The 24,434-nt window shown below is 36.6% G+C and overlaps 1 protein-coding gene across 1 annotated transcript in view; it reads right to left on the reverse strand.

Annotated features, from left to right (window-relative positions):
* LOC150086369 (small G protein signaling modulator 3 homolog) overlaps positions 1 to 24,434 on the reverse strand; it is a 157,366-nt gene that overhangs the window by 13,834 nt on the left and 119,098 nt on the right. The window contains exons 14-16 of the mRNA XM_090371336.1: positions 14,488 to 14,581; positions 8,841 to 8,911; positions 1,755 to 1,803 (exon numbers count right to left, since the gene is read on the reverse strand). Coding sequence (XP_090227462.1) covers positions 1,755 to 1,803; positions 8,841 to 8,911; positions 14,488 to 14,581 — 214 coding nt within the window. The remainder of the gene's footprint in view (positions 1 to 1,754; positions 1,804 to 8,840; positions 8,912 to 14,487; positions 14,582 to 24,434) is intronic.

Below are 24,434 nucleotides of genomic sequence, written 5' to 3' on the forward strand. Positions count from 1 at the left end.
GATTACAAACCTGAGGGGGCACAGTTTCAAACTGAGGAAGGATAGTTGTAGAATAGATGTGCGGAAATTTGCCTTTAGCCAGCAGGTAGTTGATTGCTGGAACAAACTTCCATCTGTTGTGGAAGTTGATAGCTTAAATAAATTCAAGGCAGAACTAGACAAACATTTGGAATGAATGGATCAGTGAAATGGGAAGGGTTTTTTTATTTCTTTTTTTTTTTGGCTGATGCTGTATAACCTTGCTTTCTTGCATCATGTGTCTCTACTAATGCTAATGCTAATTAACTACCTGCTGGCTGAGGAAGACTTCTGCATGTCTAGCCTTCAACCATCCTTCCTCAATTTGAATTTATACCCCTTTGTTTTTTTTTTTTGTGTGTGCGTGTGTGTGCACGCGCATGCATGCATGTGTGCGTGCAGTCTGAGCAAGAGGAATGATTCCATCAGCATCAATCAGATCTCTATCAGGCTTAAACTTCCCTATAAGATCTGCTCACAGGTGACTACTAGTCCCCAAATGCTGCAATTTGCAGAACCGAAGCCTTTCATGATAAGAGCATCCATTTGTTCCTCTCTATAATTTCATTGCTCTTCTCTGCAGCAATGAAGCATTTGCCAGCAGATTTGCATCCTTCCTAAAATGAGGCTTCCACAGCTGTATATAATACTCAAGATATGCTTTAAGCATTGCCTTGTACAATAGAATAATCACCATGGCAAAATTCCAGCATATCAACAAAATCCCATGAGCCTGGCAGCCTGTCTGCACTGCTTAGAGAACTTCATATTGATTGCACAATAACCCCCAAGTCTTTTTCATTCTCTGCCACTCTGAGTGTGATACTACACAGTTGGTATATTAATCTAGGATTACTGCTACCCACATGGAGTACCCTACATTTGCCAATGTTAAACTTCAGTTGCCGATTCTTAGCCCATTGCCTAAATTTTCTAGATCTTGTTGCAGTAACATGTCCCGATTACTATCGTTAAAGACTTTTTCAACCTCTGTATCATCTGAAAACTTTAGACATTAAGGCTGATATGCCTTCATTGTTAGATGATGATTGTCAGAATAGCTGGGTATAGAGCCTGCTTCATTTACTCCTTGGTCATTTAGTGTAATATAAATCACATGGTACCCAATAAATCTCTTGAGATTTATTCATGAGAATATCACGAGAATTAAATGTCAATTGTTTGTAATTTTGATTTAATGATATATAATACCCATGTATGACTTTTATACAGCATTTAATTTCCCACCTTAATGAAGCTTATAAAATAAAAGTTCCTTGCATCACTGTCACAACTGAAACCCTAAAACTTTCAAAATGCATGGAAATCGAGAAAGCCACTGAAAGCACAGACTACATATGTTTTAATATATAGATATGTCATGAAACTGTATAAGTATTTGCACCATTCCATGACACATTTGTATTAAATTTAATTATATTTATATTACATATTTGTACTGTATTTAAACGTATTTACATTCTGTTTAAATATAATACTGTATTATTCCATGGCATCTGAAATATAGAATAATACTTCTAAACATTATTTGATTTGCATGATTTTAAATGCTAGTTTAACTTTTACATATTTTCATTGGATGAATCATTGATAACCATTACAATAACATTCTAATAAATCATTACACTGCTAACATAACAAAAAGAAAGATATTAGGTTATTCACAAATAAATATTAACAAGAAAATAGGAGTAAATATTAAAAAAATATCTTACCCTGTATAAGATCTCTTCTGGAGTCAAAACTTTACCATCTTCATCAAGCCTAGAGAATAAAAAACATTCATATAATAACTGATACTTCAGTTCTTTATTATTAAGGTCTTTCAAAATCTGTATCTCTGAAAACTCCAAATTAATTATTATTAAACAGATTGTATGCAAAAAAATTTGTTTTTTCAATGATAAACACTGTCAATCATAATCATTTGCATAATAAATTTAAGTTATAAGATACTGAAGTTACTATAATTCTTCATCATTAAACAGAGTAGGAGTAGTGTAGTTGTAGTGAAAAGGTAACACAACTTATACATCCTAGAGTGCTAAAAATAAATTGGAGGATCAGTGTAGCACCTGAAATATTAACACATTATGCAATGTCATGTTGTTAGTTTCTTGAAAGCATTAAGAAGGGAAAAAAAAACATTTTTTGCTTTTATGATAATTCCGAATTTTTCACGTTTGGGATTATCATAATGAATATAGTGAATATATTCACAGATATAGATATAGTAATAAATTTTCAAAAAATAATGCAGGATTAAATTTTAGTAGAGCTAAAGCTGACTGAGTTATTCATATCCAGAATGGCATAATTAAGACATTTCCATTGCCTCTACAAAAAAGCAGGAGAGAATATAATGTACTGAACATAGTGATACAGCAGCAGTTCTCAAACTTTCTGAGCCCACACCTCCCTTGACCTGTAAAATTTTCCCAGTGCCTCCCTTGAAGTAAAACATCTATAATTGTGCAATTTCTTATTTTTAATATTAGCATTAGCATTAGCATTAGTAGAGGCATATGATGCAAGAAAGCAAGCTTATTCAGCATCAGCCAAAAAAAAAAAAAAAAAAACCCTCTCCCATTTCACCCCTCCATTCGTTCGAAATACCTGTCCAGTTGAGCTTTAAATTTGTTTAGGCTATCAACTTCAACAACAAGTGATGGAAGTCTGTTCCACCAACCAACCACCCGCTGGCCAAAGGCAAATTTCCGCACATCTATCCGACATCCGTCCTTCCTCAATTTGAATTTATGCCCTCTGAGGTGATTATTCTGAGAAAGATGAAGAATCCCATTGGCATTGAGCATGCTCAAACAATTCAAAGCCTTATACACCTCTATCAGATCACCTCGCCGGTGCCTAGTCTCCAGACTCTGTAATTTGCAAAACTTAAGCCTTTCTTCGTAAGAGCAATCCTTTGTTCCATTTACTAATCTTGTTGCCCTTCTCTGCACCCGTTCCAGCAGCTCTACATCCTTCTTGAAATGAGGCCTCCAGACCTGTATACAGTACTCAAGATGTGGCCTAACCATTGCCTTATACAAGGGAATAATCACCTCCTTATCCCTGCTAGAAAAATTCCTGTATATCATTGACAAGACACCATGAGCTACTCTTGCAGCTCGTCTGCACTGCTCAGAGAACTTCATATCTGCCTGCACAATTACCCCCAGGTCCTTTTCATTCTCCACCACTGTCAGTGTAGTACCGCAGAGTTGATACATTGCTCTGGGGTTACTGTTACCCATATGTAGTACTTTACATTTGTCAATGTTAAACTTCATTTGCCACCTCTCAGCCCATCTGTTCAACCTTTCCAGATCCTGTTGCAGCAGCATAGCGTTAGTAGTGTCCTTAACGACCCTGCCAACCTTTGTATCATCTGCAAACTTAGACATTAAACTTGATATCCCATCATCAATATCATTCATAAACACCGAAAACAACAATGGACCCAACACTGAACCTTGAGGAACTCCACTAATAACATTAGTCCACGTTGAGCAGTGTCCATTGATTACCACTCTCTGTCTTCTGCCACTCAACCATCCCCTTATCCATAGCAGCAATTTGCCTCCAATGCCACACTGCTCCAATTTGTGCAGCAGTCTTCCATGTGCAACAGTATCAAAAGCCTTTCTAAGATCCAAATATATAATATCAAAGTTATTCCCTGCATCCAGTTCTTTTGTGACTACATCATAGTATCCAATCAAATTGGTCAGGCAAGACCTGCCCTTAACAAAACCATGCTGCGTCTGAGCTATAACTGAATTCTTGTCTAGATGATCCTGCAGTGCTTCTTTAACCAGTGCCTCCATTAATTTACCTGGAACAGAAGTTAAACTAACAGGTCTATAATTACTTGTGTCAGCCTTTGATCCTCCTTTGTGAATTGGGGTTACATTTGCACATCTCCAGTCTATGGGTACCTCCCCTGAGTCCAAAGAAGCTCTCATAATTATGGCTAGGGGTTTGCATACTTCCTTTGCTGCCTCCTTTAATATAACTGGATAGATCCCATCCACCCCAGGTGCCTTTTTTATGTTTATCCTCAACAATCTCTCCTCCACTTTCCTCTCAGTTATTACAAAATCATCCAGCTCACTGCCAATGTTTACTTTACCTACATCATTCTCCTTCCTGAATAACTCCTCATGCGTGAATGTAGATGCAAAATACTCGTTTAGATTGTTAGCCACCTGAGCAGGATCCTCAACTGTTGAACCATCAATATCCAGTGGACCAATCTGATTCATCCCTTTCCTTCTCGAGTTCAAGTATGTAAAGAACTCCTTTCTGTTTTTCTTTGCATCCTTTGCCAAGGATTTTTCGTAGTCTGCCTTTGCCTGCCTAATCTCCTTTGTGACTTGGTTACAGACCAACTTATATCTATCATAGGCTTCCATGTCACCCATTAATTTGTATGTATCCCATGCATTTTTCTTCTCTGCCACATGTCTCATTAGTCCATCTGACAACCATTTAGGCCTAAACCTTGAACAATATTTCTTAGTTGGTATGTAAAGCCTGGTAGCCACCAAGATTAATTCCTTGAATGCTTCCCATTTTGAGTTTGCTGTTGGTAACATCATCAGTTGGTCCCACTGTATAGAATTTAAATACTGTCTCAGACCATCATAGTCGCCTTTACGAAAACAAAAACCCTTCCCTTTACCTCTGATGGTAGTTACCTCCTTGAGTAAATCCCACTTCAACACACTGTGATCACTGCCACCTAGTGGTTCATTTATCTGCAGGTTCTTAATGCATGAAGAATCACTACTGATAATCAGATCAAGAGTATTGCTCCCTCTTGTTGCCTCACGAACATGCTGATGTAGAAAACAATCATCCAATAAATCCACAAAAGCCTTGCTAGTGTGCGAGTGACCAACCCACAAATTCCAGTCAATATCTGAGAAATTAAAATCCCCCATTATAAGACTCTCTGATTTACTGGCCCACTCTATTTCCCTGTACAATATATTATTATACTCATCAGAGTCATTAGGCCTATAGCACACTCCTACTCTCAATTTTGATTTCCCTATGCTTATGTCACACCAAACTGACTCGACACTGCCCTGTCCATCGATGTCAACTGGCTTCACTTCCTTTGACTTTATGTGTTTCTTAATTAATAGCATAACCCCTCCTCCCCTCCTGTCCTGTCTATCCTTTCTATATACATTGTATTCCCCAAATTCCAGTTCCGCATTACTTATATCTGTGTGACACCACGTCTCTGATATCCCAACAATATCTGCCTTTGATGTTTTGAGCAATACCTCAAATTCATCAAATTTATTTACCAAACTCCTAGCATTGGTGTACACGCAGGTATACATGCACCTGTTTCTATTCTTAGCTACCCTAACACAACCCATGTGTTTACTTGTAACGCAATGACTACCAGCAGTCTCTGAAATATCCTGCATCTTGTTTTTCAGACTTCTGCTCATTTGAATAGAAGCAGTGCAAGAATCACTTCCACCTCTGCCAGTGGCTACTGTTAATCTATTAGTCCTTGTATCCCCCCCAACTAGCAGTTTTCCGACCCACCTAACACTGCCTCGACAGCATCAGCAAAAATTCTTGCACCCTTTCTATTTAAGTGTATCCCATCCCTGTAGAAGCAATCTCTCCTGTTAACAAGTACAGTCCAGGCTGAAAAAAATTCTACCCCTTGAGCCTTGCACAATCCCTCCAGGGCCGAATTGATCGACAAGGCTCTCATCATATACTCCCTCCTATCGTGTCTGGGCAGAATTGCAGACACTTTCAAGTTCAACCCTAATTCACGACTTTTTTTCAACAGTGACCTGTACTTGCTAAGTAATTCCGCCGGTCTCCTACTCTTAATATCATTAGTGCCAACGTGTACAACTATATCACCCTTTGTGCCCTTAAAAGATGATATCCGCTCTACAACGTCATCAACCTTTGCCCCTGGCAGACATACCCTGGTCCTATTCCACCTATCCTTTTTACAAAGTATGTTCCCCGTTTCCCTGACAATAGAGTCACCAACAACTACTAGTTCCTGTGGGACCAGCGCATTCTGCCTAGGGGGCTGCCCCTGTGTTGCCTGATGACCAAGTGCAAGCTCTGGCGTTGATGTGGGCAGCTGAGAGCTTGATGGGCCCCTCAATTTATTTCCTTCGAGGGCATCCACCCTGTCCTTCAAGGTCTCATAAAGGCCCATAACAACGCTGAGTTGTCGCCTGATTTCCTTGCACTCCTTACATCGTGCACACACAAAGACATCCCCCTTGGCAGTATCATGTCCCGTACCCGACTGCTCCGCAAACATCAAGCAAACAGTGCATTTTAATAGACTGTGATTCAGAGGGCAACTGCCCCCCTCAGTTCTCCCCTGAACCACAGCACTCCCATTAGCTTGAGCCTTTTGCTTTGCTGCTCTGGTCAGAGTCATGATTCCAATTTAATTCAATAAAATTTAAAACAAAAATTAAATCCTTAAGTTATATCCCAAAACAGTTATGTTATATATATATATATATATATATTTTTTTTTTTTTTTTTTCGGTATCTAGTGTTCCCTTTATACAACTTCCGTATCACGTGTACCACTATAGTTATGTATTAATTATTTGTTACGATTAAGTCGTTATATATATTTATAGAGTTAAAAATACAATTTAATTGACAATAAAGTTTATCAAAATTAATAGATTTACTGATTAATTGACAATATTATATTATGCACTATACTACACTAAGCTTATGCTATCGTGTAAAAATGGCGGGAATTCACGAACGGTATTTCTACGGACTCGTAAGTATTGATTAGCTTCGAAATCTCGCTATCTCAATTTAGACTAAACTAAGGATCCTGCCTAGGTCTATAATCTACTTATAGAAGATAATTTGATATAACAATTGGTTAATAAATCGACTAAATTTGGTTAAAAGACCTCTCGTTCAATTTGTGACACGTGGATTTAATACCGTTACGGATACTAAGTAATATCTACGAAATCTCTGTCTAAGTTAAACTTTAAACTAAGTATCGTAACTAGGAATATAAAGCTACTCTAGAAAAAAGTTAATATGACAATTTAAACTAATAAAGCAGAAAATAAATCAGGAAAAACTTCTCTGTTTGAAGAGCTTTAAGGAGCAATGTCTGCACAGGCTAACCTCGCACCCAGATATGTTAATACAATCACAGCTAATAGAGAAAGCAAATGAATATAAAACACCATTATGCCTGGCATTTGTGGATTATGAAAAGGCATTTGACTCCATACAGCATAAGGCAATGTTTCGGGCACTGGAAAGACAAGGCATAGATACCCCATATATTATGATTTTGAAGAAAATATGAGAACGCTACCTCCTTTATTAAACTAGACAAAGACAGTAGCAAATTTAAAATTGAGAAAGAAGTTCGACAAGGAGACACAATATCTCCTAAGTTGTTTACTGCTGCCCTTGAGGAAGCTTTCAGAAGATTGGACTGGTCACAGAAAGGAGTCGATGTGAATGGAGAGTACCTAAACCATTTACAATTTGCAGATGACACTGTGATCATAAGCCATGATTCCAAAGAATCAGTATTGCAGAGTTAGTAGGATTTAGGACTGAAGATGAATATGGCAAAAACAAAAGTAACGATGAACCAATATGCCACAGAAAGGGATATAATCACTGAAGGAGCAGTAATTGAAAAGGCAGATTCATATACTTATCTGAGACAAGTCATTAGCTGTAATAATGATAAATGGCTGGAAGTCAAGAGAAGAATAACTTATGGATGGATAGCATTCAGGAAACATAGTCACATACTGAGGAGCAATATGGAAGTGAAACTTGGGCACTCACCAAAAGAATGGAAGAGAAGCTGAGAACTACACAGCGAAGAATGGAACAAATTATATTAAGAATCAGACTGTTAAGAATCAGATAAGAAGAGAAACACACAGATTAAGTAGCAAAATCAAGTAAAGGACATTCTTATCAAAATTAAAGAACTAGAATGGTCTTGGGCAAGCCACATAGCTCGAAAACATGATGACAGATGGACTAAGAAAATAACAGAATGGTACCCAAGAGGAACTAGAAGAAAACCTGGAAGACAAAGACAAAGATGGACAGATGAAATTCATGAGTTCGTGGGTAATAAATGGATGGCCACTGCATAAAACAGAATCAACTGGAAAGTTGCTGGAGAGGCCTTCATCTTCCAACAATCAATTACTGAAAGCAAATTTACGCTGAGCTAGCCTGGAACTTTTCTTTGCCCATGGAAATTTATGTCCCATTGTATGTGTGTCAAGTCTCAGGTTTAGATTTTTAAAATAATATTAACTAAAATTTTAAATTTATTTATGCACAAATACATTCACATATAGTACAAACAATACAGCAGCAGTACAAACAATGCAAATAACAAAAGCAATATAGTACACTTAATAAGACTTCAAGTATATAAAATAAATTTTATAAATCAAACAGCACTTATGAATAAATATGCACAGATGCTAGTAACAGCTGCTGGCAACCAAAAATGAGCAAAGACAATTTTCCTGTCAACAACTAACTTTTCTTTAGATATTTTAAATTTAATTTATTTGCACACAGTGAGAATTAAAATATATATGAACAGACTCAGACTTCTTTTCTAAATTCACTTCAAGTTCACTGCCTGTCTCTAGCTGGAACTGACCCGTAATAAATTATTAATTGGAAAATAAAATGGTGGGTAGAAATTAATAACACAATATAGAAATATTAGAGAGAAAAATATCCCAAATAAAACTTACCTGAAGGTTTTACACAAAACCAATCGAGAGTAAACAGAATTAAAATCTTTCTCAACTTCTTTATTTGCTACCTGCACATTCAAATATGGGGAAAAAATAAATTAAAAAATGCTACAAATGCATAGATAAAATTGGTAACAAATTTTATGTATAAAATTTGTTATGTATAATTTTGGTAACAAATGCACAAGTATACATATGCAGATGTTTTATTCAATAATGAAGAAATTAGTTCCCAATAAATTTTATAAGTCGACTTAGACAGGTACCATGTAAGTATACAAAAAAAAACTTAAAAACGAAAATTAAAAGAAAGAAAAAAAAGTTCACATATGCAATTTAACAAAGTAAACGACACTGCATTTTGAACTCTTCCATGCAAGAATTTTGATAGTCTTGTGTCCAATCTTTTTCTATTATTCACAGAAGTATTAAATAAGATTTAGCATATTAGAGTTTTGAACATCATAATTTAAAATGTAAGGATCACTGAAATTTCAACAGTGCCCTATTCTATGTCATTCTCTATAACAGACTGTTATTCTCTATAACAATGTCTATAACATTATAACAATGTAACCTCAGGTCCTTGAGGTTGTCACAGACATTCACTCAGATATGCCAGACAAGCTGTACTTGCTACCTGGGAGTCCAAAACGCTGATGGAACCGATATTTGATTGACACTCAAGTCAAGTGGACTCAATTTAGGCGACGTTCAGAGAGTCTGTGACAACTAAATCCTCTGCTTGCACCTTCACGATGGTTGGACTGTTAGTAATCCTGGGTATAACCTCCATGTACAAGTACACTGTGGGTGACTACCCAGGTATGAACCAACATAAGCAGGGATCGAGGTGTGGTGCCCACACCACATGGAGGAATGCCGCCCCTGTGTTACCATGCAATACTAGGTGGTAGATGAACCTCATCATCCGGTGCAATACCACCACTTTGTTTATTGAAGGCTTGAAGTGGTGGAACCCATGTTTAGTCTCCAGAGCTAAGTTCCGGTCAACTCTTCCCCATCTCTTCCATCATGTAGTATGACTGATGACTTTTGAAGTTAGGATGAACATCACAGTGAGATCCAATCTTCCTTACATTTCGAGGGTATAGCTCTAAAACGGTGTTGGCAGGCCGGACGGCTGCTAGTTACTACACTGGACCGAACTTATTGTTAACTCTTTAGGAGGCTTCCGGATCAGCTAGTGTATAATCTTGCTAACTCTACTCTGCCAGATAGCGACTGGAGTCTGAGTAGTGTGTATGCGGAGAGCATTGTCGGGGCCACGTTATGTCAAGGATCTGGGTATATTCTTACCGTGTACGCCATATCCAAAAATTTAATTACTTCATACAGCATGTTCCCCCCCCCACTTTTTCTTACTATTCAATACAGCATGAATTGTCAAACTAAGAGAGTAAGCTTATCTCCGAAAAGATCTAAACCTCCCAAACACTTCCTAATTCATTTCAGAAATATATGTGGTCTCAATTCTAATCTCAACGATGTACATTTCCACTTGCAGTCTGCCAAACCCCATGTACTTTTTCTGACAGAATCTCAGTTATCATTTGATTCAACTACTGCTCATCTCAGATGCCCAAATTATTCACTGTATGATTCCTTTTGCCTCAAAGGTGGTACTTGTGCATATGTCCATTCCGATATTCCCTGTCAGAGACTTGGTAATTTGGAATCTCCTCTTTTCGAACTTCTCTGGCTTAAAATCTCTTTACCTCATTGTGTCAAATTCATTTGTTGTCTCTACCGTTCTCCCAACTACACTAATCACTTGGAGCTCTTTGACTTCTTCTCTTTGCAACTTGACTTTCCCCCAGTCCAACTTACCCAACAGTGAAGTAATTTTCCTTGGTGATTTTAATGTTCACAACTCCAGCTGGCTTCTGTTTTCTGGTCACACTGACCCAGCTGGTTGAGATGCTGAATCTTTTGCAATTACTAATGACCTTGCACAGATTGTTCATTTATTTACAAGAATACCAGACAATCCTAACCATACAGCCAAAACCCTTGATCTTTTTCTCACGAACAACCCTTCTAAGTTCATAGTCAAAGAGAGTGGTCCTTTAGGCACCTCAGATCACAAATTGGTGATTGTCTCTTCTCCAATGGAGGGTTTATCTCATGTTGTATTGTTTAGCATTACTAGAATACAAAATGGGATGACCTGTGAGATTTCTTTTCTTCTTTTCCTTGGTCGGATTACTGTTTCAAAACTTCTGATGTCAACATTTGCTCAGATCGTGTCAGTGAAATTATTCTTGTAGGAATGGAATCCTTTATTCCACACTCCACTTTAAAATCTCGTCCCATATCTAAACCTCGGTTTTCCAATAAATGTGCTAAGGCCGTTCAAGAGAAGAATGTTGCATATCGTAATTAACTTGTTTCCAATTCTTAAATTTCATTTTTTGCCTACACCAAAGCTTGCAGCAAGTGTACAGCAGTTATTCATCAGTCCAAACTAGATTTTGAACAGGCTAAGAGTAGAAAACTTACTTCTTGCCCTAATGGTAGCATTCTGGTCGCTTGCCAAAGCTATTGGCCGCAACTTTTACCCATCTGTGCTCCCACCTCTGTCAAAACCAGATGGTTCTGTTGTCACTTCAGCCAAGGATAAAGCTGACCTGCTAGCATCCCATTTTTCTTCCAACTCATGTATTAATAATCTTGGTAAAATACCTCCCACCATTCCCAACACACTCCATTCAATGCCTCCTTTGGTCTTCCATCAAAAGGATATCAGAAGGATTTTGATGAATCTTGATGCTAGGAAAGCTCCAGGTTCTGATGGTGTTTCTCCACTTTTTCTCAAAACCTTTGTTCCTGAATTTACTGCTGTTCTTTGCCACCATTTTTCACTTTCTTATTCCAAAGTTGTTTTTCTTTCTGTTTGGAAATTTGCTCATATACAGAGAATTCCTAAAGAGGTGACAAATCCCTCCAATCGAATTATCGTCCCATTGCAATTACTTCTACTCTTTCTAAAGTAATGGAGAAATCAATTAATCGCCAACTCTTAAACTACCTAGAAACCTTCTGTCTGATCTGATCAAGGATTCCGTCAGTGTCGATCCACTGTTGATATTCTGGCTTATGTTACCCATTTATGGACAAATTGAATGGAAAAGTTTGGTGAAACAAAAGGAGTTGCTCTTGACATCTCAAAGGCTTTCGATTGTGTTTGGCATAAAGGTCTTTTAAAGAAGCTTCCATCTTATGGTTTGCCAACTGTTTTTTGTAATTGGTTATGAAGTTTTCTCTCTGATCGCTGATGGTAGATGGCTCTCTGTCTTCTAACTTCTCCACTAATGCTGGTGTCCCCCAAGGTTCAGTTCTTTCCCCCACTCTTTTCCTCTTGTATATTAATGACCTTCTTCCATTAAATGTAAATCCTATCCATAGTTTTTCCGATTATAGCACATTGCATTCCACTTTTCATTTCGAGAAACCTTGCCCTGCTCAATCAGCTTCAATTTCTCGAATATCCGCTATCAATTCCTTAAATGCCGATCTCCAGGTAATTCTCCAGTGGGGCAAAGACAACTTAGTTGATTTCAGTCCTTCTAAAACTCAGTCCGGTCTTATATTTAACCTCAGGGGCTCAACATTTGGTGAGTATGGGCTTGGTACACCCAGGGTCCTGAGCTGGATATCATCATTCTTCTTTTTCTTGGTGATTCCCTTCTACTTCTCTCTCGGGGTAATTCGGAACTTTTTTTTTTTTTTGGCTGGTGCAGCATAAGCTTCAGGCTTCCTTGTACCATATGGCTAATGATAATAATAATCTCACAAAAAGGATTCTTCTGCTCCTATGCTTATCTTTAGTGACACTCCAATTTCTAGGCAAGATGATATATCTATTTTGGGGATTACCCTGATCTCTCTTGGCACAGGCACATTACAAATATTGCTTCCTCTGCATCTAAAAACTTGGTTCTCTCTTTTGCTCTCAGCGTTACTTTTCTTTCAAACAGCTGTTCACTCTGTACAAATCGAAAATCCACCCTACCATGGAATATTGTTCCCACATCTGGGGGGGTGCCCCCAAAACCTCTCTCGGGCTTCTAGATTCCATCCAGAAGAGGGCAGTTAGGTTAATTAATGACTCCTCTCTAACAGAGTCTCTCCACTTGCTGTCTCATAGACTTACTGTTTCTGTTGCATGCCTTTTCTACAGATACTTCCATGGAGACTGTTCTTCTGAATTGTCTTCCATAATTCCCGCTCTCTCTTTCAAAACAGTCCAAACACGTGCCGCCACCAGGCAACATCCATTTACTGTCCAACTTCAAACTCACGGAACCAACTCTTCATCTTCCTTGTTTATTCATTCAACTGCCATTTTTTGCAACAACCTTCCCTCAATTACAGACTGTAATTTTCAGGAAATCCATATTTCCTGACAATTACAGTCTACAGAAGTTCAAGTCTAATGTCAACAACAAACATCTTCTTTCATCTTCTCAACCTCCAACCCAAGCACGGTACTAAGTACTATAAGTTCTAATACCTCTCGTGTTTGGGGTTTTCATTAAAAAAAAAAAAAAAATCAGCCTGATATACTAGCTATAACATAATTAAATTTTCAAAAAAAAAAAAATAAATAAAAAATTGGAAGCTGCTAGGAATCCATTTTGTTTATTAATATTATTGTGGCTAACATATTAAGTTTACTGTTTTCAACTTATGTATTATTTAGAGGAATTTGAGTGCCTCAAAGTTACGCAGATAAATACTTTTGTTTTTATTATTATTTAGGAGAGAAACTTTTAACTCAATGGTAAACAAGAATTTTGCCAACGAGTATCATTTATCTGCCTTTTGCAGATAAATGATAGTAATAACAAACAATTCACTTTAAACATGCTGTTACACCTTAACTTTATTTAATTAGAGTGAGTAGTGTTTCCATATTAAATAAATAATACAATGACAATATTATAATATTCTTCCATTATATCATATGTGCATGGGGAAAAAAAATCTCAAAATTTATAATCTTTACCTAAAAACACTATACATTCCTGAAAAAGTTTTCAGAATGCATAGTCTTCACTAATTGGCAAATTGCTGTATTCCACATTTCACTGTCATGAATGACCTATATTAAAATAGACACACTGACATAAAATTTAAATAAAATTCATTAATTATATTCATTTTCATAAATGTTGCTGGTCATGGTATATGCAAGGGGAAATATATGGAAGTCTTTAACCTATTTCTTATTTGTTAAAATAATGTTACATTGGCATGCTATTTGCATATTAATGCAATCCAATATCCATCACATACATACTAACATTTCTTGGGAAACTTCTGAGTTTAATACTCCTTGGCTAAGTCACCAGCATTATATTTTGTAAATAAGTTTCTGAAATTAAAAATTACCAACTGATATATCAAGAATTTTGCTGAGCTTCATCATACAGCTGTTTTCTACACTTACAATTTCTTAAATATCTATACAATAATCAAGATTGTTTAGCAAGAAGTTGCAATTCCAAAAATTATGACTGTCTTAAGAATGAAGAATGTTGTGAAATTCTGAGGAGAAATTTGAAAAAAAATAATAAATAAAATTATATCTTAGATAACCTTTGTTAACATCTCTTACCTCTTCTATAAACAACCAGGGATGGCAAGGACCACCAAGTATAGATGACTTTTTCATACCATGTTCAAGGCAAGATTTAACTGCTGGGCACATCCTGAAGAAAAACAGTATTTCAATAATTTCGTAGCTGCATTTATACTGCAGTATAAGGTAGTTCCATTTATACTGCAAAAATTATTGAATTGACATAAAAATATAATCAATTTTAAAATTACTTCTTTAAAATTAAGGAAAAAAAACAACCTCCATATAAGTTTCCACATAATTTCCCTTTCAGGCATATTACTTATTTCTTCAAGAATTAATTAACATATTAGTATGTAGTATAAAATGTTCATTTCTACAACAGACTCTCCAGATATTTTAAAAAAAAAGATAAGAAAAATTTGAATTATGAAATTAAACATGATCTTTCATGAATTATGAAATTAAACACGATGTTTGGTAGAAAATATGAAGGGAACTGCATTTATTCTAATGAGTTATGTGTGTGTGAGGAAACTATCAAATTAATATATTTTCATTAAAAATATTCCATTCAGTTCTTTTTTGAATTTAACTACTGTTTTGAAATCAGTAAATTTGTTTAAAATTGGATGACTAATAAAAGAAAAATTTAGTAATTTTGATATATATTCTATAGTAGTATAGAATATCTCCAGAAAAAGATGTACAATATTGGAATGTTCCTTTGCCTGGAAAGAAAGGCAATGCGAAATTCAAGGACTGCTGGGAGTCATGGTGGAACAAGTAAATACATGGGCTGTGTTAGGGTAACTAAGAGTAGAAACAGGTGCATGTATACTTTCATGTACACCAATGCTAGGAGTATAGTTAATAAATTCAATGAGCTTGAAGTGTTAGTCAAGGCATCAAAGGCAGATACTGTTGGGATATCAGAGACATGGTGTCACACAGACATAAGCAGTGCAGAACTGGAATTTGGGGAGTACAATGTGTACAGAAAGGATAGACAGGACAGGAAGGGAGGAGGGGTTATGCTGTTAGTTAAGAAACACAAAATCTAAGGAAGTGCATCCAATTGATGTTGGTGGACAATGCAATGTTGAGTCTGTTTGGTGTGACATAAGACAATGAGCAATTATGCAGAGAAATAAGAGTGGGCCAGTGTCTTATAATGAGGGATTTCAATTTCCCAGATATTGACTGGAATTTGTGGGTTGGTCACTCACACACTAGCAATCCTTTTGTGGATTTATTGGATGATTGTCTTCTACAGCAGCATGTTTGGGAGGCAACAAGAGGGAGTAATACTCTTCAACTGATCATCAGTAATGATTCTTAATGTATCAAGAATCTGCAGATAAAGGAACCACTAGGTGGCCGTGATTACAGTGTGCTGAAGTGGGATTTACTCAAAGAGGTAACTACCATCAAGGGTTTTTGCTTTCGTAAAGGTGACTATGGTGGTCTGAGACTAGGGCTTGCAAACCGGTTTTATAAACCGGTTAAATCCGGTTTTCATATTGAGTTGTTAAAACCGAAACCGAGCTTCTAAAACCGGATTCAAATATTTTTTTAGTTAGCCCTCGAATATAGTTTTTTGTTACGCACATTTTCTTTTGTTTGTTCGTTTGTCTGGATCGTTCATATGCTTTATGTTTTTTATTTTATTTTAAGGTAACGGTATTCATTGACTCTAGATGAATATACGTCTATACAAAATAAAAGGTATATGAATATAAATGTGCATTCAAAAGAGAATCATTGGCCGTGAGGTCTTATTGAGATTAATGGTTCACTTGATAGCAGAAGAACTGAGCAAATTGTGGATGGACACTTGAAGGAATTTGGTTTGAACTTGGATGAGGATATTGTTGCCTGCACCACCGATGGAGCAGCAATGATGATTAAGTTTGGCAAGCAAATTACGCCTAATCATCAACAATGTATAGCCCATTGTATACATCTGTCAGTTATAGATGTACTTTATGAAAAAGCAATCATTTATGGTGCCACAGTCTCTGAGTCTCCCAAAGACAATGAAAATAATGAAGAAAGTAGTGATGATGATGAAGAAGTTGAAGAAAGACAGCAAGGCATGCTCTATCAAACCGACTTTACCGATGAGCTCATTTATTTCTTCAATCTGATGGCCAATATTGCACAAACTATTAACAAAGTCAGAAAAATTTGCAAGCTTTTTCGAAAATCGCCTACCATAAATGACATATTACAAAATTTTGTTAAAGCAAAATTTAATGGGAAAGAATATAAACTTATATTAGATTGCAAGACTAGATGGGATAGCACATTCTATATGATTGAGAGATTTTTGAAATTGAAAAATTGCATTCCAAATGCTCTATGTGCAGTACAGTAAACTGAAGCTCTGTCTGACGATGACTGGAAAACACTTGAATTGCTATGTGAAACTTTGCAACCAGTTGAAATGATTCTGAAGGCTATAACCTCAGAAGATACAAACTTACTTAAAGCAGAGTCTTCAATAGAATTTCTGCTTGCTAAGCTTGATACAGCAGAAAACCCATTTGCTTTAAAGTTTCACCAAAGCCTTTTGCAGCGTTACAATGCAAGACGAAATTGCCAAACTGTGGCTTTGCTGAGCTATCTACACAACCCCAAAAAGTTTAGGAAAGAAGATTCAGGTTCAAGAACTTTTGATTTTCCAAGTAAGCAACTTTTGAAAAAGCATGCTGAAGAGATTTATCAGAGATTATTTGCAAAACATTCTGAAGGAGTCTTAGCGTTGAATGAAGAAACTGAAAATAAACGAACTGTTCTTTTAGAAGAAAACAAAGACTCGTCTAGTTCCAATGTTGGAGATACACTCATGCGAGAGTATGATAGTGTAATAAAGAGATTAACTGAAGAGTCTTCAAAATATCCGAGTGAATTGGAAATCAGCATAGAATTTAAAATTTTGGAGGCAACTAGCAGTAGAAGTGAAAAGCTGGAGAAAGTTTACAGAGCAAAGCTGAGCAATAAATAGTAAAGTAATTTCCCCAAGCTGTTTTTGGGGAAAAACAGCTTGGGAAAAAACAGCTTTTTTTACTATACAAGAAGATAGTTTTTATTCTAAGGATTTGAATACAATTTGTAATTTTGTATAATCTCAAGCTGGTTACTTTTTTTGTAACATTTTAATTTTTTAATTTTTTTTTTTTTTACTATAAGAGGTGATAGATTTTGTTTAAAAGATTTTATTACGATTTGTACAATCTACCCAAGATAAAATAAATACCTGTGTTATAAGCTTTTAATTATTTTCCCTAAGTCTGAGAAAATCGGTTTTAAAACCGGTTTTAAGAGTAAACTTCGGTTAAACTCGGTTTTGAAATTTCTCGGTTTTATGCAAGCCCTATCTGAGACAGTATTTAAATTCTATACGGTGGAATCATCTGATGATGTTACCAACAGCAAATTCAAAATGGGAAGCATTCAAAGAATTAATCTTGGAAGCTACTAGGCTTTTCATACCAACAAAGAAATATTGTTCAAGATTTAGGCCTAAGATGTCAGATGAACTAATTAGACATGTGACAGAGAAGAAAAATGCATGGATACATATAAATTAACATGTGACACAGAAGCCTATGATAGATATAGGCTGATCTGTAACCAAGTTACAAAAGAGGTTAGGCAGGTGAAGGCAGATTACAAGAAATCTTTGGCAAAGGATGCAAAGAAAAACAGCAAAGAGTTCTTTACTTATGTAAACTCTAGAAGGAACAGGATGAATCAGATTGGTCCACTTGATATCGATGGTTCAACTCTTTATGATCCTTCTCAGGTAGCTAACAAACAAAATGAATATTTTACATCGACATTCACACATGAGGAGTTATTCATGGAGGGGAATGCCAGAGGTGTATTCAACTCTGGCAGTAAGCTAGATAATCTTGTAATAACTGAGAGTAAAGTGGAGGAGAAATTGTTGAAGATAAACACAAGAAAGGCACCTGGGGTGGATGGAATCTATCCAGTTATATTAAAAGAGGTGGCAAAGAAAGTAAGCAAACCCTTAGCCATAATTATGAGAGCTTCCCTGGACTCAGGGGAGGTACCCATGGACTGGAGATGTGCATGGGTACACATGGACTGGAGATGTGCAAATGTGACCCCAATCCACAAAGGAGGATCAAAGGGAGACACAGATAATTACAGACCTGTTAGTTTAACTTCTGTTCCAGGAAAATTAATGGAGGCACTGGTTAGAGAAGCATTGCAGGATCATCTAGACAAGACTTCAGTTATAACTCAGACACAGCATGGGTTTGTTAAGGGGAAGTCTTGTCTGACTAATTTGATTGGATACTATGATGTAGTCACAAAGGAACTGGATGCAAAGAATAACTTTGATATCATATACAGTGAAACTTCCCTTTAACGGACAGCCACGGGGAACGAAAATGTGTCCGTTAGAGAGAAGTGTCCGTTAACAAGAAGTCTGAGGGAGAAAAAAAAAAAGAAAGAAAAATCGTTAAACGTTTAATGTAAAATTAAATTAAATTACATACAGATTTTGCACAATATTTTTGATAATATACATGCAATTGTGCTATGCATATTATGACTTTATCTTAAGAAAAATACATACAGTAATCACTTATTTTCTTCTGCACCTTCTTCCGGATGATAATTTTGTTTTCAACATTTGTTTGGAGTGAAGAAACCATCGAAAGTCCTTCAGTATCTTCTTCAGCAGCGAAAAACATTTTTAAACGATTGATTTGTATGAGCGCTTCTTCTATTTTCATCGGTGGTTCATCATTAATACGTTCTTCGACAGAATGACCTCCTTCCATTTCTTTATCCTCATGAGGAACTTCTTGAAAAATATCAATGATAATGTCGTTGATATCTAGAGCACCATCTTCTGTAGTGAGGTTCGAGTCTATATCTTTATAGCCAGGGTCACTTGTAGCGGAAGTATCGTACATTATCAATAGATGTTGAAGTTCTTGGTGCTCCACATTGCTGTTCACAACTTCAATTTTTGCGTTTGAGAAGCCAGACTTTACTAAACAGTTCACGACAGTTTGTTTTCTAATTCCGTTTACTGAAGAGGAAATCCACTGAATCGCATCTAGGATGCTGAGTTTCTTTGCAAGGTCACTTGCACATGTTACATTGTTCATGTTTGCAATGAGAGGTCTTAAAACACATTTTCTGTAGTGAAGTTTAAAATTTTTTATTATCCCTTGATCCAAGGGCTGACACTCTGCAGATGTGTTTGGTGGCAGAAAAACGATTTGAATGTTGGACAATTCAATGTGCGGGTGAGATGCAGCATTATCTATGAAAAGAATAATTTTTCTGTTTTGACGAATCATGTTTTGGTTAAAGTGACTTATCCATTCGCTCATGATATCTTGTATCATCCAAGCTTTTTTATTAGACTTCCAGTCAACATTCAAAAGATTCAACTTTATGCCCTTGAAACAAAGAGGATTTTGTGGTTTTCCTATAACAAGAGGTTGTTCAAAGTCTCCCAGCATATTTGTACACAATAGTACAGTCAAGCGTTCCTTAGAAATTTTTCCGCCCTGGCACTTTTTGTTTTTTAGACTCTGTTTTTTCAGGAAGAGCTTTAAAAACAACCCTGTTTTGTCACAGTTGTAAATATCCTTAGCTTCAAAATCACGACATAAATCTTCCAATTTGACGGTCCACTTTGTTACAACCCCAGTATCAACAGATCCACCTTCACCACTTACAGTTTTCCAAGAAATTTTATGCCGAGTTTTGAACTTGTCTAGCCATCCCGCAGAAGCTTTGAACTCATTTACTCCCATAGATTTCGCAACCTCCAAAGCCTTTTCCCTAATAATAGGCCCATTAATGGGAATTTTTTTAGCACGTGTGCGACAAAATAACTCATACGTAACATTGTCAATTTGAAGTCCAACAGTTTTCGGGAATGATTTTTGAACCTGATCAAACAAAATTGTTTGAGCAGTTCATTTTTTTTCTTTAGGATGTCGCTTACCTGCGTCTTTCCAATTTTGAATTTTGCAGCGAGATTGCGAACACTATTTTTTTACCGATCATACGCATTAACGAGTTCGACTTTATCTTTTAAAGTTAAATGTTTACGAATAGACATTGTGCACTTCGCACAACGCTGAATAAAACTGAAAACTGAAACTCAAAAGACGAAAGGCCGACAAAATCCCCCCCTGCACACACCGAATTCATCAGAAGTTTTACATGTGCCTTAAAATTCTTGAAAAAGGGTTTAGAACCGCGACGTAAACCTTGATAAAATTCAGAGAATCGGAAATAGAAAAGAAACACATGTGGAAGAAACGTTCCTAGAAAAAGGGCCGTGAGCTGGCCTGCTGTCCGTTATGGGGAGATCAAATTAAGTGCTAATCTAAACGAAACAGTGCAGATTGCCTGTCCGCATCCGTTACAGAGAATGTCCGCTAGACAGAAGCTGAAAACACGTTAAAACCAATAGAGGAGAGTTGGGGAATTTGAAAATGTCCGTTGTAGAGAGATGTCCGTTAAAGAGAGGTGTCCGTTAGGAGAAGTTTCACTGTATTTGGATCTTAGAAAAGCTTTTGATACTGTTGCACATGGAAGACTGCTGCACAAATTGGAGCAGTGTGGCATTGTAGGCAAATTGCTGCTATGGATAAAGGGACTCCACTAATAACACTTATTGGACTAGTGTTATTAGTGGAGTCCCTCAGGATTCAGTGTTGGGTCCATTGTTGTTTTCTGTATTTATGAATGATATTGATGATGGTATATCAGGCTTAATGTCCAAGTTTGCAGACGATACAAGGTTGTTAATGACACTAATGACAGTACACTGCTGCAACAGGATCTAGAAAAGTTGAGCAGATTGGCTGAGAGGTGGCAAATGAAGTTTAACATTAACAAATGTAAAGTACTACATATGGGAAGCAGTAATCCCAGAGTACTGTATCAACTCTGTGGTACCACACTGACAGTGGCAGAGAATGAAAAGGACCTGAGGGTAATTGTGCAGGCAGATATGAAGTTTTCTGAGCAGTGCAGACAGTCTGCAAGAGTAACTCATGGTGTCTTGTCAATGATATACAAGACTTTTTCTAGCAGGGATAAGGAGGTGATCATCCCCTTGTAAAGGCAATGGTCAGACCACACCTTGAGTACTGTACACAGGTCTGGAGGCCTCATTTTAAGAAGGATGTAGAGCTGTTGGAACAAGTACACAGAAGGGCAACAAGATTAGTGAATGGAACAATGGCTTGCTCTTACGAAGAAAGGCTTAAGTTTTGCAAATTACAGTGTCTGGAGACTAGGCACCTGCGAGGTGATCTGATTGAGGTGTATAAAGACTTGAATGGTTTGAGCATGCTCAATGCTGATGGGATTCTTCTTCTTGCTCAGAATAAACGCCTGAGAGGGCATAAATTCAAATTGGGGAAAGACAGTTATAGGATAGATGTGTGGAAGTTTGACTTTAGCCAGCGGGTGGTTGATTGCTGGAACAAACTTCCATCTGTTGTTGTAGAAGTTGATAGCTTAAATATATTCAAGGCAGAACCTGACAAACATTTGGAGCGAGTGGATGGGTGATTTAAGTTTTTTTTTTTTTTTTTTTGGCTGATGCTATATAAGATTGCTTTCTTGCATCATGTGCCTTTGCTAATGCTAAAAAAAAAAAAAAGAAAAAAAAAACTGTTTTGTTGTAAACCCTTGATTTGAAAATGTATATATGTGCCAAGAAAATAAAATGAAGTAGACGAAAACCTGGATTAAAATAATAGGAGAATAAGTACAATCACTGACTTGTGGAGAATACTGATATTATAATTTTTCTGCTTTTCACTTACTCAAAGTTACTAGACTTGGGAAGAATAAGCAACAGAATAATACATTTAAACTTAAAAATATTTTCCATTAAAAATCAGTCTAATGCTTGAAAATATCCACAACTACCATGCTGCTAGATTTTTTGTCACTCTTAGCAGAAATGCTATCAATATTTATCTCTTCTTCCACACCTCGGGGTAAGAATATCCTACCTAAACCAAGACTCTGCTCATCTTAATTAATGGATAATTTCATATGCAGAAATGACAGGCCAATTTCTAACGACACTAATCTCAAATGGCCTTCTAAAATTTATTTATCTAGTAAAACCTATCTCTTATTTGTTCCAAAAATCTGAGGAAACTGATTTTCATGTAGTTGGCTGGGATTTATTTAATAACTTGTAATAAAATTTGCTAGCTCTTCCACCTTCAATGGATGTCTAAAAAAAGGGAATTATTTTACCTCATCCTGGCTAATGGCTACCCTGTAAACAAGACAGAAAATTTTGCCCTCTCTTCAAACATTTCTGACCAATTGCCATTCCATTCCTCTCTTAAATTATTAATAAGAAAAACCTTCTTTCTGCTCTTACTAAACAAATTCTGCCTCCTGACTTCTCTCCTACACATTATGCTAAACCTTTCAGAAACCATCCTCTTGCTTTCAAAGCATTCAACCTGGACAGACAACTGGAGATTATTTTTCTAGATCTGGCCACAGCTTTTGATTCAGTAATCCCCCAGTCCAATCTTCTCTTCTCAGCCCCAATTTTCAAATAAAAGACAATATTTTACTATTAATTAATTTATTCATTCATTAATTCTCTCATCTGAACATATTCAAATCTGCTCCTCTTCTGTTATATGATATCCCATTATTTGCCAATGATTTGACCTCAAAATCTAGACCATCTCACTGACCTAGGATGCTGCTCTAACACCTTTTTCAATTTTCATCTTACAATTCTTAATGAGTAGTTCCCTCAAATTTTTGTGCAGATAAACACTAATAAATCCTTTCACATTTCAATAACAAAAAAAGAAAATACCTTTCTGTTTGATCCTCTTTAAAACTCAATCCTTATTTCAAATATAGCAGCTCAAAGACTTTTGGCTGTCTATTCAATAACAACTAACTTTTTTCTTCACATTTAAATATGATTAGGAGATTACAAGAGAATAATCATCTTCTTATCCCTGCTAGAAAAATTCCTGTATATCACTGACAAGACACCAGGAGCTACTCTTCCAGCCCGTCTGCACTGCTCAGAAAACTTCATATCTGCCTGCACAATTACCCCAGGTCCTTTTCATTCTCTACCACAGTCTGTGTAGTACCACAGAGTTGATACATTGCTCTGGGGTTACTGTTTCCCATATATAGTACTTTACATTTGTCAATGTTAAACTTCAGTTGCCACCTCTCAGCCCATCTGCTCAACCTTTCCAGATCCTGTTGCGGCAGCATTGTGTCCGTATTGTCCTTAACAACCCTGCCAACCTTTGTATCGTCTGCAAACTTGGACATTAAGCTTGATATACCATCATCAATATCATTTATAAATACAGAAAACAATAATGGACCCAACACTGAACCCTGAGGGACTCCACTAATAACATTAGTCCATGATGAGCAGTGTCCATTGATTACCACTCTGTCTTCTCCCCCTCAACCATCCCTTTATCCATAGCAGCAATTTGCCTCCAATGCCACACTGCTCCAATTTGTGCAGCAGTCTTCCATGTGCAACAGTATCAAAAGCCTTTCTAAGATCCAAATATATAATATCAAAGTTATTCCCTGCATCCAGTTCTTTTGTGACTGCATCATAGTATCCAATCAAATTGGTCAGTCAAGACTTTCCCTTAATAAAACCATGCTGTGTTCGAGCTATAACTGAAGTCTTGTCTAGATGATCCTGCAGTGCTTCTTTAACCAGTGCCTCCATTAATTTTACTAGAACAGAATTTAAACTCACAGGTCTATAATTACTTGTGTCAGCCTTTGATCCTCCTTTGTGAATTGGGGTTACATTTGCACATTTCCAGTCTATGGGTACCTCCCCTGGATCCAAAGAAGCTCTCATAATTATGGCTAAGGGTTTGCTTACTTCCTTTGCTGCCTCCTTTAATATAACTGGATAGATCCCA

The sequence above is a fragment of the Mastigoproctus giganteus genome, chromosome 4 (genome assembly GCF_048544385.1).
Source record: "Mastigoproctus giganteus isolate SK-2022 chromosome 4, ASM4854438v1, whole genome shotgun sequence".
Classification (NCBI taxonomy): Eukaryota; Metazoa; Arthropoda; class Arachnida; order Uropygi; family Thelyphonidae; genus Mastigoproctus; species Mastigoproctus giganteus.